The sequence below is a fragment of the Dasypus novemcinctus genome, chromosome 12 (genome assembly GCF_030445035.2).
Source record: "Dasypus novemcinctus isolate mDasNov1 chromosome 12, mDasNov1.1.hap2, whole genome shotgun sequence".
Lineage (NCBI taxonomy): Eukaryota > Metazoa > Chordata > Mammalia > Cingulata > Dasypodidae > Dasypus > Dasypus novemcinctus.
Window position 1 is genome coordinate 51930515 of NC_080684.1, and position 15714 is coordinate 51946228.

At 41.0% G+C, this 15714-nt stretch overlaps 1 protein-coding gene across 1 annotated transcript in view; it reads left to right on the forward strand.

Moving 5' to 3' along the window:
• The window catches only part of MYRFL (myelin regulatory factor like), a 140521-nt gene that overhangs the window by 61816 nt on the left and 62991 nt on the right, over positions 1-15714 (forward strand). The window contains 4 exon segments of the mRNA XM_058308416.1: positions 1425-1501; positions 3353-3463; positions 5128-5218; positions 12036-12236. Coding sequence (XP_058164399.1) covers positions 1425-1501; positions 3353-3463; positions 5128-5218; positions 12036-12236 — 480 coding nt within the window.

Sequence of the window (15714 nt, forward strand, 5' to 3'; positions counted from 1 at the left end):
CTAAGCATGGATTATAGTTTACATTGTAGTTTACACTCTCTTCCACTCAATTCTGTAGGTTATGGCAGGATATATAATGATTTGTATCTGTCCTTATAATGTCATTCAGATGATTCCCATGTCCAAAAATGTTCCCCTATTGCACTTGTTTTTCCTTCTCCCTAACCCCAGAACATCCATGGGTCACTGCCTCCACAATGGTATTTCTTCTATTGTAAAGCCCTAATCTTAATATAATTTAATCAAAGACATCTCAACTTAATCTACTACAATCAAAGGGTATCATGCCCAGAGGAACAGACCATTTACAAACATAATCAAACATCCTTTTGGAATTCATAAATAATATCAAACTGCCACACTGTTCTTTCTTCAAACTGAGCTCTTCAACCAAGAAAAACAAAGAAACAAACAACAAAAGTTATTTTCTGATTATGGAAGTAATATGAAATCCATTGTGAAAATCTTGGAATAACGAAATAAATTGTGTTCACATTTGGGGTCCTATTGACTACACCGTTTGGCTGTCTAATTTTTCATGTTTTTTTTTCCTGTTATTAGAATTAATCTTATATTATTAATATATTATATTATGAAGGACTCCATAATATTATTTTCAAAGATGATACAATTTTCCATTGTACGGATATACCTTGTTAATTCCCATGTTCTTGGAAATTTTGTTTATTCCCAATTTTTCATTTTTATTAATAACACTTCAGTGAACATCCATGTACCTGCATCTTTGCATGAAGATAAATTTCAAAAGGGGAATTTACATTTCATAGATATGAACATTATTCAAGCTCTTGATATAGGTTGTGCAGCTGCTTTCCAGAATAATTGTTACAATGTGAACACACACAAGCAGTATATGTCAGTCCCGGCCTCTACCATGCCCTTGCCACTTTTCACTGATGAACAAGAAGAGTTTGTAGTAAGTACCGAATAAATGTCGTATTTCCTATATACAGTATTTAGTTAGTTTATCATTATTTCTTCATATTAAAATGTAAGCTAGTTTTTGTTTATTTTGTTTGCTTCTTATCTCCAGGGTCTGTTGCATAGTAGGCGCTCAATAAGATTATAGGATAAATGAATGAATGAATGAATGCTTTGAGTTGCTTTGCTCCTGTGTTTTGCTCTTGATGTTTCACTGCTTACCTGAAATGCTCTGCTGTTGTCTCGTGTTTTCATTGTTTAATTTCTCATGTATTTCTTTCTTTTCTCACCAATAGCACAGTGCTTTAAGGCAGGGGTCATGGTCTTATATGTCCTTTTACCAACCCATCCCTCCTGCCCAGTGCCTAGGATGGCGCCTTGGAAACTTTTTTATGCACTTGAACATTCTTTATTACTGAACATTTTAATTAATAAATTTATTTATTAGCTAATTTATTCATTTTAAAAATTGTTCCATACAGGTAGAAGCCACCAATCAAATAATTGCTATTGAACAGTCCCAAGCAGATAGAAGCAAAAAGATTTTCAAGCCTGTTAAGTAAGAATTTCTGAATTCCTATTTGCCCAATTTATCTTGCTTATTTAAAAGGAAACCCACTGTAGAAACTAAATTAATAACAATATATCAATATTATGAACACATGCCTATCAAAAAAAATGAAATTGCTCTAAAATTTTTTTGTGGTAATGAATACACAACATTGTGATTACACCAAAAGTCATTGATTATGCACTTTGGATAGATCATATGTATGTGAATATATCTCAATAAAACTGCTTAATAAAAAAACAAACAAACAAAACAAACAAACAAACAAACAAATTGGTGAATCTAGGTAACAGTTATATGTGTGTACCTTGTACTATTCTTTCAACTTTTAGGTTTTAAAATTTTCCAGTTAAAAAATTGGGAGATTATTTTACTAAAATTAGAAAAAAGTGTCAAAGGATACTGCTGGGAAAGATTGCCTCTTCCCTGCATACCCAGCGTGTCCTCTGTGGCCCTGGCTCTCCTAAGCAGTTCTGAGCCCTGTTTCCTGGCTCCTATCCCACGCCAGGGGGTAGTTATCCTTTGACAAGCTGACTTCTCTACCAGGCCTCTTTTCAGTGGGAGAGGGTTCAGCTTCTGTGTGTGTTACTACCCGCGCCGTCGCTCCAGGCTGTCACCAGGTAACTACCGAGAAGGCTTATTCAGCCTTGAGGCCTCCAAATCTTAAGGGGCAAACTTGGACAGCAGTTAATCCACAAGGAGACAAATTAAATTAAAATGTCTGCAATAGTGAGCAGCAATGTGCTTAATATCTAGCAGTATCTCAAACTTCAGAGGTATCTGATGGCAGGGACTGCATCTGTCCAGGTCACCCATATATCCTAGTTAAAAAAAGAATGAAATTGGTAAAATGCATTGAAGTAATTGCAAAAAAATGATTTATAAAAAGGTCATTTTTTATCATCGTTATTTTTATAATCATGTATTACAACAACCTTGCTAGCCACCTTACTACTAACTTTGGTTCCTTGAGAGATTATGGGTAGATTTTTCTTTTACTTTTTCACTTGAATCAGCACAAGACTGATTGAATTAATTTCAAGGTTCTGGATTCAAGCTGTGCTGACAATTTCTATTTCCTTATTTTTTAAAAGCTACTTTGAGAGATTGCTGAATGGGTCCCAACATGGAAAATTCTCATGCCTGGGACTATGTAAAGCAATGTGGAGGTCCAAAGCTAGATTCTCTGCGGAAAGACTCGGAGTGGGGTTTGTTTTTGACGGCTTTGGAGGGAGTGGAGGTGCAGCTGAAACATCTCACTGTTTTGACCCCGAGTCAGTCCCATTTGGGCTGAGAAGAAGCTTGCCCTACTGCCTGCCCGGCTCAAGCAGAAATCCTTACAAAGCTCACCTGGGCATCTGGTTTATTCTGGTTCAGACAAGCTGTGGGTGGTCTCCCCTAGGAGGAGGTTGCCTCCCGTAGCTATGCTGGGTGAGTGCAAATATGTGAAGAAGGTTTGAAGGAGCTCATCAGGAACTTGGAGAAATTTCTTCAGTAAGGGGATGAGGACCATGACTGAGAGGCATACATGAACTATGTCTTTTCTCCCCATGTGGAAGTAAAAGAAGCCATTTGTAGTATATGGAGCATGCAGCGCTTGAGCCTGGGCTTGAACTGCTGCTGACTGAGCATTTCTTACCATTCCAGGGTTGTTGGGTGGCTTTCCCTGGGAGCCATTCCTGACCATGCTGTGGCTAGTTCATTAGTAACCAGCTGGGATGAATTGTCCTCAGCGTTGTGGAGTGAGCTGGGGACCGAACATACTTGAGAATGGCTTAGACGTGATCAGAGACCCTGTGTTCTCTTACAGTCTCTTGGTATTTCTCCTGTTTGTTTTAGAATCGACCTACTGGCCGACCAGGTCACCAAAGTGACGCTTGGAAGATTACACTTCAGCGAAACCACAGCAAATAACATGAGGAAGAAGGGGAAACCCAATCCTGATCAGAGGTGCTCCCAGCGTGGTGGCTCGCTGTGTGTGACCGCGCAGTCCCCAGGAGGCCCCTCCGTTCCTCTGGGCCCGCCTCCCGGCGCCCTGGGCCTCCCTAAGCCGCTTCCCTCCCTCCTCCGGCTCTCTCTTTATTAACATACCACATTTGCCATTAGACAGCTTTCTTCTTTCCTCTTCACTCCCCGCAGTGCCCACCCTCCAGCCCCCCCTAAGTCTGCTTGCCCAGCTTCCCTCCGTGGTTCTCCAGAGTTGCCCAATATTCATGCCTCGTTGCCACCTAGGACTGAGGATTGACTGTATCTCATGAAAGTGCGTCTCAGTCATACTGCTCTGAATCCTGGAGGTCTCCTATAGCCTTTTTGATTGAAAAGAAAGTAAATTTGCTTTAGTGATTTAGACCTGTACTTCTGAAAGTGTGGCACCCAGGGTGGCATCATCGGCATCACCTGGGAACGTGTTAGAAATGTGGATTCCCTGGCGTCAACCCAGACTTACTGAACCAACTCTTCTGGGGTGGCGCTCAGCAATTTGTCTTTTAATAAACCCTCTGGGTAATCCTAATGCACACTCAAGTTTGAGTGAGAATTATTGGTTTAGAACAGGTTTGGAGCTGGACAGAATTGAGTGTGAATATTTGGTTCTGCCATTTATTAGCTGGGTGACCTTGGACATGCTACTTACCCTCTCTGAGACTCATTTTCTGAATATATAAAACAGAAGCTATAATGACATATTACTTCAATAGGTTCGTTGTAAGGATCGGAATGAAATAAGGTAAAGTGCTCAGTGTGTGACGCATTCTGGGCACTCAGTAGATGGTAGCTAATTATAATAATGGTGGTAATTATTACCATTATTGATTTACTTTAGAGAGGCAAGACCTCTCATTCTGTAGGGATTGGAGAATCTATAGAGCATTACAGAAGAGGCTGGTGAAGTTTTCCCATGTCCTTCTTAAAGCAAAGGCTTCCCCAACAGGGATAGTTTTTGTTTTGATTTTCAAGAGGTAGTCTAATCTTAAAATTTTTCTTGTCAAGGTACATGGGAAGAAGCAACTGAATTAATATTGGTGAAAATTACCTTGGAAGCAAATGGAGGAGAGGGTTCATTCAGACTGAAGTCATGATTCGGGCATGTGGAGGGTGCAGGATAGGGGCTGGGAGCAGGCTGGGGGGAGCAGGATCCAGTGGGGGCAAACCCTGCTGGGTGGTCCTGCTTCGGGCCTGGGGCACGCGGCTGGGGCACTTTGCCTGAAGGGATGGCTGAGGTGGCCTCCTGGAGCGTGTGTGTTCGTGAGCAGGGCTGTCTGAGGGCCCAGGATCGCACAGGGAGAGCCTGCCCAAGTCAGCAGGCATGGCTGAGCCAGGCCCCACCAGATATCTTCCAGGGGAGGGCTGCAGTCCTGGTGCTCTGGGGCCTGCACAGCAGCTCACAAATACCACAAACTGGGCAAAGGACCGACTCAACAGTCATGAGAGGCCAATTGCTTTCTCATGTCACAGAAGGCCCAACTTAGAACAGAAGGGAAGGCAAAAGGCAACCTTTAAATACACAACGTCTTCTGGTAAATTCACTCTCTTAGTACTGTTGGGTGACTTTTGATTGCACGAACGATATGTCTGTGCCCTGATGTGTTTGCATTGCTCTGCTGTTTCTGAATTAGATACTTCATGTTGGTGGTTGGACTCTATGCTGCTAACCAAGACCAGTTCTATCTGTTGTCTGCCCACATCTCTGAAAGGATCATTGTAAGGGTAAGCTCAGTTCTTTGAATTTTCTGGATTCCACATGCTTTTCTACCCTGTAGGTAGAATTTGTATTTTAAAGGGCATGCTTGAAGTATGCTATTTATCGACCACAATGATGGAGCATGGATTGTAACCCGGTTCTCTCTGACCTCAAAGTCTACTGAGTGGGGAAGATGGTAGGAGGGCCTTTTCATGCCCCCACATGGTTGGTGACCCCAGGGACATCTGGGACCCTGCCTAGCACATAGTAATGGCTCAGCACATTTTGCTGAATAAATGATTGGTCACAGCTGTGGATGGGAGCCTTGGCAGCCACAAAAGCATAAAGCTGTTGGCAGCTGCAGCTGCAGCTGTGTGAGGCCTGGCTAGCCACCCTAGAGAATGCCAGGGGCATGAGGTAACAGGTAACCACACATCCTGGCGGCCCGCGCAGCGTTTGTGTGTCATCGTGGTCTTTGAAATGATCCTGGGAGGACATGCCAACTCCAACTGGGAAAATCCTTCCTTTTGGGCATGTCCAGGTACGTGGCTGTTAACCTGAGGCCCTGGGGAGAAGACCCGCCTGTTAGCAGAGGTGGAGTCTGGCCACTTTCCACTGCCTGCCTGGAGCTACTCTGAAACAAAGGGGTCTTGGTGTAATGCTTTCAGTCTGTTAGAAGTTATAGGCCACCTCTTAGTGGAAATCCCTAAACTACATCTCAGCATTTTAATGGAGGTGAAGTAATGATGGAAATGAGGTCAAACACTTATAGGATTAGATGTCCCAGGGTGGGGACAGGGCTGGGTGCCAAGGATGCATTCCCCAGGCTGCATTTTTGTGCGGCCTGGTATAACCTGTAGCAAATGAACCTCTTCTAGGGCAAAGGGAGGTGGGGCTTTCTCCTTTGCTCTTAAGTGATCCCAAAGCTGCCCCGTCCATCCTTGAGTTGGGTTCAATGCCATATTTGACATCTCATCTGTTGCGCACTGATATTGCTTTGCTTCACTAACAAATTTGACTTAAAATCAAGTCTGAAAACCGAGGTTGCTTGTTCGTTTCTGATCCTAATAGAAAGCAGTAAAGACAAGCAATGCCATTCTTTTCAGAGTTAGCATAAAAGATTCTAACTATCATGAAAGTATCATGAAAAGCACTGCCCTGAGTTGTGTAAATTAGGCCTGAATTAGGCAATTTGCTTGTCACGGGCATACTCTGAATAATTTACCCGGTGACAAGGGCTCTCCATTTCCCGCTGGTGACTGCTGTAAAGCTATGCTGTGACAGTTGCACACACGCTCATGAAAATACTATAGGGCACTCTTCAGCACTCAGCTCGCCAGAACTCTCTGATAATCCACACTTTCTAATATCCAAAGCACAATGATAGGTTAGCTCAGAATGATTTTGATTCTGAAAGATTCTGAAGTCATGCTCGGTATGAATACTGAAAAATTAAATTATATTCAGGACAGAGTTTGGTGTCATGTTATTCACTAAATTCTTATATTCTAAAAGTAGATTTTATTCTAGGTTTGGCAACTTTTTCCTAGCCAGAATTTTTTGATATTTTGTGAGTGATCTGGGAAAGATAAAGATTACGCTAATAACAGCAGTGAGAAGAAGAATTGCAATAATACAAACTCTTTCTTCCCTAAATGTGAAATATCTTATTGATATTATTTCATTCTAGCCTCAAAACATAGAAATGAAAATGAATGCAGATTTTTAAAAATAAATCAATTTTATTGATACATATTAATAAAGCATGCAATTCATCCAAAGTATACAATCAATGGTATTTGGTATAATCATATAGTTGTGCATATATCACTTCAATCATTATTAGAGAATTTTCATTATTTCAATAATGCTAATAATAAAATACAGACAAATAAACAAGAAAATTCACCTCTCAGCCTCTCTCTGCTTTCCCTGCTGTACATAGCTGCTATTTCTGGCTGTTCTTGCACAATTATTTATTTATTTATTAAGCCGTTTTACTGAGATGTATTCAAATACAATAGGATCTATCCAAAGTGTACAATCAATGGTTTTTAGTGTAACCACAATGCTGTGCATTCATCACCACACAAAAAAATTTAGAGCAATTTTAGTATTCCAAAAAGAAAAACTCACACCCCTTAGTAGTCCTTCCCCAGCCCTACATAACCACTAATCAAATTTCATCTTTGTAAATTGATTTATATTTACATTTTATGTAATGGAATCATACAATATATAGTACTTTTGAGTCTATATAATTATTTAATGTTTAAATCAACCAAGAGAAAAACTGAATTTAAGAAATGACACTGTTAGGGAGTTGACGTAGCTCAAGTGGTTGAGTGCCTGCTTCCAATGTGTGAGGTCCCAGGTTCAATGCCTGGTACCTTCTAAAAACAAAACAAACAAACAAATGAAAAACAACTCTCATGAGGGAGCAGATGTAGCTCAGTGGTTGAGTGCCTGCTTTCCATGTATGAGGTCCTAGGTTCAATCGCCTTTACTGCCTTAAAAAAAAAAAAAAAGGCACTATTGTGAATTTAAGAAATGTCCACAGAACATGTCTGGTGCCCCTGAGATTCCAGAGGACACTCTACACAGGTATTTCTATATGGATTGGACAGAGGACAGACTAGCCCATATTTTACAAAAAAGCCAGGTATAGCCTCTTAGGCTATGTCCTGCTTCTGCCAATTTGAGCTCCAGAATGAATAACAGGAGGAAAAGTATTTGACAATTAATATTGTTACAACGCCTGACCCACATTAAATGGAGAACTGCAAATGGCACTTAGCAAATCCTGATTCACTTCGTGGGCTAAGAACTCATTTCTCCAAATAGAAGAGGTTATTACTTGGACGGATTACAGGAGGCCAAGTTTGTCGGAATTATCCTTGGAGAGAGAGAATGGTAGGCAAAACCAAGGAATTGTTTATCTGAGTTGTCAATCCAAATAGCTGTAGCAGCATATTATGGTCCTGTAGTTTAAATTGACCAATTTAAGGTTTACTTCAAAAAACAGATTTATTTCTCAGTTCTTTGTTTTGGGGAGCAATCCCCAGTGGAGGTCTTTCAATTCCCCTGGTTAATCACTAGGCTTTACTTTAGCTCCACCTTTCTTCACAAATACATAAGTAAACCGGGCTTGGAGTACTGTGTTTCAAGTGGGAGGAAAGATTACTTTTGTCTGCTCTTCAAAGACACACTAGGGTTTCCTCTTCTTGAAACCTTATAAATTATTCCAGTTTCTTTTCCAGAAGAATAGAAAAAGCACATCTCCAAGAACTCTTCCTTCACAGCTCCGCTGCCCTGCCCTGAGATGGGAAACACTGAGAAAGCAGGGAAAGACAGAAAACTTCAGCTGCAAGCAGAGCTGTCGCCCGTACCATCTCACTTTTCACGGGCTCTTTACCTTGTTCTGACTGCAACTGCTCCTGCATCTCTCCCCACCACTTTCGGAGTTCAGATGAATTTTCACTTACCCAAAGGATTCAGTTTGTAAAATAATGCCTCTACCACTCTGAGGATGAAGCTCGGCAGAACCTTCTGTCTGCTGTGCATGGGGTAGCTCAGGACCAGGAATATAGAGCATGAGGAAGCCTTCTCAAACTTCACCATGCTTAAGAATCCCCTGGAGAGTTTGTAAAAACACACTTAGAGGGTTCAAGTTCCATAGTTTTTGATTCAGTATGTCTGGGATGCCCAACAATATGCATTTCTAACAAGCTTCCAGGTGATGCTGATGATGCTGATGGGTAGACCACACTTTGAATAGCTCTGACAACGTTTCTAGGCGTGTTTCCTGGAGCCCTTTCAGAAAGGTGGGAAAAATTTCATTTCCTAAGAACTGCCACCTGCAGCACAAGCTCTCCTAATATGCTCTTGAGCTGCTGCTTTAGAAGTCCAAACAATGTTAAAGCAAAGAAATTCTCGCATTCCATTCCACGATTAAATGGAGTAGGCCCCCCATTACTCTATTACTGTTTCTAATTTCAAGTACCTGCTGGGGACACCATTTATATTGTATTCTTTGTGAATGGATTTCCCCTGGAACCCAAGAATATTGGTAAGGAGAGCAGATAAAGTGATTATAGGTTGAACAGTGTTTGCCGTGCCAGGCAGAGCATGTTGAGGCTGAATTAGAAATTATTATATTGATTTATTTCCTTGCATGCACATAATGCTTCCCAAAGGAGTTTCTTTGTTTTGTTTTGTTTTTACAAACTATTCACATACACATGGTTTCAGTTCATTCCCACAACAACCCTGTGAGATGGGTAAAGAAAACATTATAATTATTCTTTGGAGGGGGAAACTGGTACAAGGTTAAATGACTGCCCCAAGGTGACACAGACAGTTTGTGCCATAACTTGGACCAAAATGTTCAGGTCTTCCCTAAATTATGAGACTGTAGGACAAATAAAATAAGTATTTTAGAAACTTTAATTCATTTTGATGCTTGATATCAATCAACCACTATTGGGTCACTTGTGAATACAACTTTGTAATTCCAAAAAGAGGCCACAGGGAAGCGGCTGTGGCTCAATCAGCTGGGCTCCCATCTACCGTATGGGAGGCTCTGGGTTCGCATTCCAGGGCCTCCTTGTGAAGGCAAAGCTGGCCCGTGCGCCGTGGAGAGCTGGCACAGCAAGATGACACAACAAAAGGGAGACAAGCAGATACAGAAAAAAATGTGTAGTAAATGGACACAGAGCAGAAGAAAAGAAACAAGGCATGGTGGTGGTGGTGGTGGGGGGGGGGAATAAATAAATAAATCTTTAAAAAAACAAAAACAAAAAGAGGCCACATATTTTGCTGTGACACATTAAGACTGTGGATGCAGGAAAAGGAAAACATTTCACAGATCTTATCACACTTCCTATTACTGATGACAACCCCTTCCAAAGGGCTATATATTTAGAACACTGTAGATGTGTGCCCATTCCAAAAATGATTTGAATAGTTGTAGGGATTTGAGTTTTCATCTGATGAAAGTGAGGTTGTTGCAGTTGTTCCAAAAAATTGAATCTACTTGTATCTGCTGTTCTAGTATCAAGGTACCAATATAATGATAATTATCCCAAAGCTCATTAAGAAAAAAATCCATGACTGTCCTTTTGTGTTTCCTTGAAGTGGCTCATTATGTTCAGTGTAGAGCAAAATTCATCGATATTTTATATGGGACACCTTTGGATTTAGTTGACTGTTCACTATATGAGAATTTGAGTCAAAGCCAATTTGCCGTTTACAACCAGCAGTGCCTCTAGGAACCTTGCATAAAAGCTCTTTGTTCAAGTGAATTCACACAAACTAATGTTCAAAGCTGTTATTTTATGTTCTTTCATTGCTTTTGTCTATCGGATATCAGTGGTTGAGTCTTCCAAATAGTTTAGGGTTCAGACAGGTAGGAGGGAAATAGGAAGTTCAAGACACTTAAAATTTAGTTTAATTACCTGAACCAAACTAAGAAATCAACTTTGTGGTTTCTTTTAACTATTTTTTTAAACTGGTAACACAAGCATACAACTGGTAAAACATTCAAACAATACCAAATAAAAGTATATATAGTGAACAATGAATCTCCCTCCCACCCCAGGTTCTCTATCTCCCAATCACCATCCTCGAGGAAACCATTGTTACTGATTATTTCTTGAGTATTCTTCGATATAACCTATGCATACTCAGGTGCTGAGCTTGGGGTGTCTCATATAACACAACAAACATAAAAAGTGAAGTCATTGTGCTAACTTTTTAGATGATGAGTGTTCCTATTGTTTGTTTGAATTTTGACAACGTGCCTCAAACATAAAAAATCACATTTAGAAGATGATGCCATAATTTAAAAACAAATTAATTTTGTTGTGAAAATTTTGAGGGATTTAGAGATCCCTACTTAAAAATACTTGAAAATAACTTCAACTGCTGCAAGGGAAGTGAGCGGGAAGGGGGTACATTTGAAAATTCTTTGGCAAATAATTTTATTGAAGTTAAATCTCCAAAACTTTCCTTCTCCAGTAGTTTCACTTGGAATTTATTTGAAGACCACATTCTTCCAGGTCTCTACTGCTAGATGATATCATGAAATAGGCCAAGCTAGAGGCATTATTTAATTCTCAGGGGAAGTATAATTCCAGTTCCAGCACTTATTAGCGTGTGGCCTTGGGCAATTTGTTTATCCTTTCTGAGCCTTAGTATCGAAAGGAGTATAACTGTACAGATCTCGTGGAATTGGGGTGTGGATTAGCACACAACAAATGTAGTAGTTATTTTTCCTTCAGTATCATCAGCATTTAGGGAATAGTTAGGGTGCATTAAATGGATTTTTGATGTCATTGTTTGACATTACCTAAGAAATCATATATACAAAAGTATTTTGAAACTCCAAAAGACCTAGCTATATGTTATCTGTTCTTATTTATCTGAGCTTTAATAAACTTGTAATATTTTCTGATGTAATTTCTAGTATTAATATTATTATTATTATTGGAAATACAGGCATCTTGAGTTTTATTCTCCTTCCTTTTTATTCATCCAGTATAACTGACTACATTCTCAGTTCCAATATATGTAATAGAAATTGGATGTTTCAAATGATGATGTACAGACCTCATAATAGCGAGAGACAGGGCAGTTTTAGGGAGGCCTCTCTGGCTGTTCTGGGTCCACAGAGTTATTCAGTTATGTCAGAATGTTCCAACTTAGGATTCTTATGTGAAAGACTTAGATAATATTGTTGGTTTTTTTTTGTTTTTTTTTTCTTGTTTTGCCATGAAGAATAAAGTGATCATCCATTCCTGCTGCTGAAACTTTAATTACAATATCTTTATGTCCTTCTTCCAGGCCTCTAACCCTGGGCAATTTGAAAATGACAGTGATGCCTTATGGCAGCGAGGACAAGTTCCAGAATCTGTTGTCTGTCATGGTCGTGTAGGAATAAACACGGACGCGCCCGACGAAGCCCTGGTTGTCTGTGGCAACATGAAGGTGATGGGGACCATCCTGCATCCCTCCGACAGCCGGGCAAAGCAGAATATCCAGGAGGTGAGCATGGGGGCAGGCCCTGGGCACTGCCTCTGACACCACAGGCAGGTGTTCTGGAAACGCCTGGTCTCTGACAGGCCATGTACTAGGCAAATTTACGTGGTGCTCACTGGAGTGAGACGAGCAGTCTCTTTAAAAATGAAGACTGTGTGAGCCATTGGTCATCTCTGCTGAAATGATATAACAATTCCATTCAGGTAAACCTTGAATGGATTTACCTGACAGGAGCAGTGGCAACGACAGCACTTCATGGTTTCAGAAACAGAAGTCTCAGTTATTTTCCACAGGCCATTGCCCTTCCTTCCACGCATTGTCAACTTCCAGGGCTTGCCTCTTCCTTTCCATCTCCCACATTGGCCTGTCCCTCCTCATCCTTCCGGGCACTGTCTCAGTCCAGTTCCTGATCAGATTTCTCCTGGGCCTCCCAGCCTCTTCTACCCAGACTTCCTGGCACCAGCGTGGCCATCATTTTCCTTATTCTTCCTCCTTCTCAGGTTAGCAGTTACAGAAACTCCTCCCCGCCAGCCTCACTCTGTCCCATCCCCCAAGGTTCCCCTCCATGGAGTATGGTGCTGCCTCCTGGAAGGGACCCGACCTACAACCAGGAGTCTGTGCCTCCACTCTGGGCTCTCCCCAGCAATGTGACCCTGGATGAATGCTGAACTTCCCACAAACTCAGTTTCTTCACCTACTAAATGAAAATGGTGTCTGCCTCCCTGATCCCACTGAGTCTTTTTTAAAATTTTTTCCCAAATTAGTTAAGATAAGTGTGGAATAGACTTGGAAAGTTACAATTGCTATTTAGACCCAAGGGATTAGGATTAAGATCCCAACCCCTTAGCCAGGTCACTTGTAGCTCTTCTGCCACTTAATTCTGTCTCCCATTCACTGCTTCTACTACTTCCCTACCTTCTCCCTTACACTACCTATAAGCATTTGTGAGGTTGTGACAAAATTGAGTTTTTAAACCTCCTTTTCCTTTCCTTCTTTATTCTTGTTGTTGAAAAGGAGACCTATTTTATTCACCATTGGCCCATCTTCCAGGATGCATTCCTTCCCCAGTGCAAATCTGCACTGTTTTTTCTAAACTGACCAAGGAATGTCCTCCTTTGCTAAGAGAATTCTAAAGAATGAGTGAATTGTAAACTTTAATACTGATTGGGAAGCTGTAGTTCGTGTTAGAAGAGCTGGGACCTATCAGCAGGGTAGGAAATCTTAGGGCTAGAAAGTCCTCAAAAATTGCCATATACTGGTCAAGATTCTGTGATTTTGACTTTTAGAGGAGATCAAATATATTTCAGATCACACCAACTCAAACTTATCCTTGCAATTGACTATACAGCTCCCTACCAGGTCTTATCTAAATGTACATGGAATATCACAACTGTAGAAAATTCTCCACAACCCCTCCTGCCAACACAGAGCTTCATTTACCAAAAGCCTTTAAAGTTTGCTTCTAGGTTTGAATCAAATACATTGTCTTAAAATAATAAGCTTTCCTGGAACTCCCTGCTCCTTTCTAGGTCACCCCCATCTAGTTTCTCAATATAAATTTCCTATATCCTCTTCCAGAAATAAAGAGGCTCCCTGCCTACAGTTAGAAGACTGGTATTTTATTCCTAACTCTGGCAATCATCAGCCTAGGAAATTTGACCCAGAGATGCATCTGTGAACAAGGAATTCTCATATACAGCTCATTCCTGTTAAGGATTTTTGGAGATAATGTCATATATGTGAAACATTTTTTTTTACTGTACAAGGCTAAGCAAATATATGTCATTTGTATTATTATTACTACTTATACAAATGTTAATTATATCTAATTCATTTGTTAAGCTATTTCTTATTAATATTCTTGTTCATAAAAAAAGAAAGAAAAGAGAAGCTGTGAGTTGAATGCATCAGTCAAATTCTGTGGTGAAGGCTGAAAAATAGGCAGCAAGGGACTTAAAAATAAAACCAGAAAAGACATCAGTTAAGACAAAATGCTCAAAAATTATTGTTTTTCCCCCAAGCACACCAGCCATGTGCTGGTTAGAGACAAAAGTGGATGCATGAAGAGCTCAAGACAGCCAAACATGCAAAGTCCCTCCCCAGGGCCACATGCCAAATACAGAAGTTCCTTAGCTCTGGGTAAGCAGGTGTCACTCTAGCTGTGCCTGATGCCAGGCAGATTGGCATAACCAGATGAAAGATGTTGGCTATCACATTCCCTGAACAAACTGGACTCTCACAGACTGGAATGTCTCCTCTACTGATGCAGTTCTGGAGTTAGTCATATAGAAACCTTTGGTTTGAGGAAGCACGCCAGTGGTGGTCATTTGAGTTCATTGAGTACTTTCCAAAATAGCTGTGGGTAAGATCAAATCAGACACCCAGGTTTCTACCTTCTTACTCAAAACACAGGTATGAGCAAGGCATTGTGTTACGTGCTGGCCCATGTGTGGTTCCTGAAGGAGGATCCAAAAGAGGCACAGCCCTTGCTTCAGGGTTTTCCCTTGCCCCAGAGTATAGAGGGGACCTGAAATACAGGCGGTTTATATTTAGCTTTGGGAAGTCTACAAGCCAACACTAGAAATTAGAAGAGCATTTTCTTGGAGGAACATGTTATATAAAGTGTTTAGGTTCCCAAGTCAACCCTCAAAAAGTTTCTTTGGAGGACTATGTGTCTGAAATACTGTGGTAGTGGTACTATAGGACCCAATTACTATATCGAGCAATGTGTCTTTAGGAAGATGTTTTCATGGATCCAGCTTACACCAGGGCCAGTTTTTCCTCTCTGTAACCTGAATAGCCTGAATGAGGGCCCTCTTCCTCTTCTTTCCATCTTCAGCAAAGGAACCAATCAATACTGCCTCCATTTGGTCTCTGGTGGGGGCTCATGCAGATCAGGCAGAGACCAAGGGAATAATGAAGAAGTGGACATAGGGCTGCCAAGGGCCCAGAAGGTGAGTTGCTGAGTAGGATTGGGGTAGTGCAGGGCCAGTCTAGGTTGGCTCCTGGTAGACCCATTTCTAAAATTCTGTTAGTCTTAGGGATGGTCTTGCCATCTCACTGCCTTTCTTCTTTTCTTCCTCTTTTCCTCCATCAAGGATTTTGGATGCCTATTCCAGGTCAGACTCTTTTTTAGGCACTGTATGAGTCCTGAAATGAACAAGACACAGGTCTTATTCTCAGGAATAAGGAAGCTTATTTGGTTCACTCATTGAATCTTCAGTGCATAGGATAGTATCTGACACATGGTAGCTACTCAATAAATAGATGTTGAATGAATGAAGGAGCTCACAGTGATAGATACATGCACAGGGCAGTATAAGATTATGACTGAACCTTTATGGCATAGCCTGCAAGGTGCTTCCTGAGCTGGCCCTAATCTTTGCAGTCTAGCAGTGCTAAACTCTGCCTTGGTGGTACAGGTGTCATTCAAGTGATTTGCTGCCTTGGGACTTGTCTCATGTTGTTCTCTCTGCCTGCTTCC